Source organism: Austrofundulus limnaeus, unplaced genomic scaffold, assembly GCF_001266775.1.
Source record: "Austrofundulus limnaeus strain Quisiro unplaced genomic scaffold, Austrofundulus_limnaeus-1.0 Scaffold70, whole genome shotgun sequence".
Lineage (NCBI taxonomy): Eukaryota > Metazoa > Chordata > Actinopteri > Cyprinodontiformes > Rivulidae > Austrofundulus > Austrofundulus limnaeus.
In genome coordinates this window covers 1,391,891-1,395,192 of record NW_013952472.1, presented here as the reverse complement: position 1 = coordinate 1,395,192, position 3,302 = coordinate 1,391,891, and the positions used below count along the sequence as shown (strand labels likewise).

The following is a 3,302-nucleotide window of genomic DNA, read 5'->3' as shown; positions in this document are numbered from 1 at the left end:
GGGTGGGAGGAGACGATGTCCCCTATTTAAAAGAAATCAATCCTGGATGAGGTTGAATGCAATCTAAAAGATTTATGAGGGTGATATTAGACTGTTTAATATTACATAGGTGCCATAAACTCCTCATTAGACTCCAGTGTGAGTGAAACCTCTTACCTTTCCTGTCCAGCTGACCCCTTTCCAAATACAGAAGTACACCAGGACCCAGGCGATGGCCAGCGTTATCGCCAGTGGCACTCGAATCTGGCCTGGTTTTTCCAAGCCGTCGGTCATTTGATGCACGTTGAGCCTATAAGAGGAGCGCACAGGGTGACTAAAACTCGCAGAAGCGGAAGGCTGGAGGCATGCAGGGTACTTGAAGGCATCGCCACCATTGAAAATAAAAGCAGGGAAGAAAACGGTCTTACTCCCAGAACTCCACCACAGCACTGGTGAGGTTGGTGGTATCAGCGATGGAGTAGTTTGTGTAACATTTTTCTGTGTTCCATAGATTGTTACACGAGCTCCATGGTAGATCCTGAAGAGAAAAAAAACAGAAAGAAACATTACAGCTTCCCCGTTTAGCTGTGGGGATTTTTGTACAGCTCATGAGTTTGACCTTTTGGTTGCAGTTTCAGTTTTTAATGAGCTCATACTTACAGTGGTGAAGGAGTTGTACAGGTAGTAAATGGCCCAAGCAATGATTATAATGTAGTAGATGTTGAGCCAAAAGGAGAGGACGGCTGCTGCGAGGCCCACACCTGACATATGGAAAATTTGAGTTTGGTTGATATTTTATCAGGACACAACAACCTAAAGTGCAGTTTCATTGATGTACCTTTAAACATAGGAGCCAGTTTCCACACACCAAGTCCTCCAATTGATGTGTACTGACCGAGGGAGCATTCCAGTAAGAACAAGGGGACCCCAGCAAAGATCAGGGTCAAAAAATAAGGGATCAAGAAGGCTCCTGGATGGACAAGAGGACATCTGATCAGGTTAGGTATTTGCAAAACCTGCCTTCAGTGAAAACAGGGCTGCAATGAGCTTGTGCATAAATTTGCAGTAAAAAAAATACAAATAAAAACAGAGAAATCATGTTTACCTCCACCGTTTTTCCCACACAGATAGGGAAATCTCCACACGTTCCCCAGTCCAATTGCATAACCCACGCAAGACAGGAGGAAATCAAATTTGCCCACCCATGTTTCTCTGGCCGGCAACTCCTTTTTCGTCTTCTCGGGCTTCACGTCCAGGGATTTGGGCTTGTCATTGTTGGTGGCCACCACCTCGTTCAGTTCCGTGACCTGTCCGTCCGTTTTGGTGCCGTTCGTCGCCATGTCTCTGGGTTTGGCGAAGGTCCTGGCGGGAGGACGGGAGACTTCAGCACCGGTCCACGTAGACAGCAGCTTCGCGGTTTATTTAGTTATTTCTTTTTTTGCCGGCTGCCCTTCGGACCAAAGCGTTCTTCAGACGTTGAAGAAGCCCCCCTTTTGCGCGCGCGCGCGCAAACACACACAGACAGACACGCACACACACGTGCGCGCGCGCGCGCCTGGTCAGTCGCGCTTAACCTATGAACAGGGATCGTGGATAGAAGCGGATTCAAGAGGTGCGCAGAGAATTTCGTTCAGTCAAACCAGAGCATTTAACATCAAGCTGTTTTAAATAAAAATAAAACTTTAAATGCACATTTAATCATTTGACTCCATTCATGTCAGACTGAAGAAACGCCAGAAAAAAAATCATCGATGGCAGAGAGAGAAATGCTGACTTGCCTCCACAGCTAGACGACAGACAGATCATTTAACAGCCAAAAACAGATCGTTATTCCAAAGTCTGCAATTAAATGTGCCCCAACAGCAAACATTAAAAAGAGTGATAGAAAGAGAGGGAGAGATAAGAGGCTGGCAGCAGAAGCAGAGAGAGAGGGAGAAAGAGAGAGATGGAAAAAAAAGTTAAATGAAGATCAGAGCATCCAAAACATGCACTTTGAAGCGCAGGACGCGCCGTACCAACAGCGTCTAGCCTATGAGAACGAAGCACATGAAGTCCTCCAGTTTACCACCTCCAGGTCCTCCTAACAGTCCACCAGAACTGGGAGCAGCCGAGAAGAAGCGATCGAGGGGGAAAGAAACACAAATGCAGAGTGGAAAACAAAAGGGTGTCCAAAATGCGTAACAGCTTTACGCATCCGTCTGCGCACGTTCAGCCCGATGAACTGAACACCAGAGCGCGTCTGCACATCTGCAGCAGCCGAGCAGACTGATAAACACACATCGACCCTGCGCCTAATGAGATATAGATTGTTGCTTTAAAGATTAAAATGCACCCCAGCAGCATCGGCACCAGCAGAGGAAATCACAGTCCAGTCCAGCTCCCAGAGGCAAAAATAAAACACAAAACGTGCGCTCTGCTCCCTCACTCCTTCATATGGAGGCTGATGAAGAAAAAAACCGCACGCGCACAGAACCTGCACCGTTTTTGTTTCTTGCCTTTTTTTTTTTTTTACTCACAGAGACTCAGAGAATCCGCTCGGCACAAATCTCCAAACGATCCCTCCTGTGGCTGAAGTTGTAAACTCCCGATGTTCCTCGAGACATTAATAGATTTTACTTCCATTAAAAGCCTGGTGGAGGAGCGTTAGATGAGAGTAGAGGTGTGTGTGTGTGTGTGTGTGTGTGTGTGTGTGTGTGTGTGTGTGTGTGTGTGTGTGTGTGTGTGTGTGAATATTGAGGGGACGAGGGGGGCGGGGGAGAAGAGAAGAGTCCAGGCAGGAGCTGTCCGGCGGGGAGCAGTGCTGAAGAGCAGAAGGAGGAAGAAGAGGAAGAGGAGGAGGAGGAGGAGGAGAAAAAGAAGAGGAGGAGGTTGAATGAACAGCAGCAGCCGCTTCGCCTCTTGCCACTCTGTCTAACATCAACAAGCAGGGGACTCAAACTCCCATCTCCACAGCCTCAATGTCATCTCAAAGTCGCCCCCCCCCCCACCACCACCACCACCACCACACACACCTCCTCCTCTTCATTTGTTCCTCATCCTCATCTGTAGACTGTTCTGACATCACACCTGGATTATTCACTTTGGCTCCTATCTACCTAGTTATTGTTATTTTGGGGGCATTCACTTTTTTATCTGTTAAATCTGAAGCAAATAAATAAATAAATAAATAAACTTCTGCTGAATTTTAGAGTGAGTTATTGTCAGATTATAGAGGCTTTAAAAAAGATCATTTCCTTCTTGCATACACAAAAAATGAATGGCTGAGGTGCCAAATAAAAGTGTGTGTGTGTGTGTGTGTGTGTGTGTGTGTGTGTGTGTGTGTG

At 46.8% G+C, this 3,302-nt stretch overlaps 1 protein-coding gene across 4 annotated transcripts in view; it reads right to left on the bottom strand.

The window, feature by feature from the left end:
* slc6a1a (solute carrier family 6 member 1a) overlaps positions 1–2,925 on the bottom strand; it is a 7,593-nt gene extending 4,668 nt beyond the window's left edge. Inside the window, exons 1-6 of one of the 4 annotated variants that reach the window (XM_014010557.1) lie at positions 2,496–2,925; positions 1,085–1,341; positions 818–949; positions 640–740; positions 408–517; positions 157–289 (exon numbers count right to left, since the gene is read on the bottom strand). In XM_014010557.1, the coding sequence (XP_013866011.1) occupies positions 157–289; positions 408–517; positions 640–740; positions 818–949; positions 1,085–1,319 (711 nt within the window). In that variant the 5' untranslated portion in view covers positions 1,320–1,341; positions 2,496–2,925. The other 3 variants (XM_014010555.1, XM_014010556.1, XM_014010558.1) reach the window with 3 other exon arrangements.
* Between the last annotated feature and the right edge of the window lie 377 nt (positions 2,926–3,302).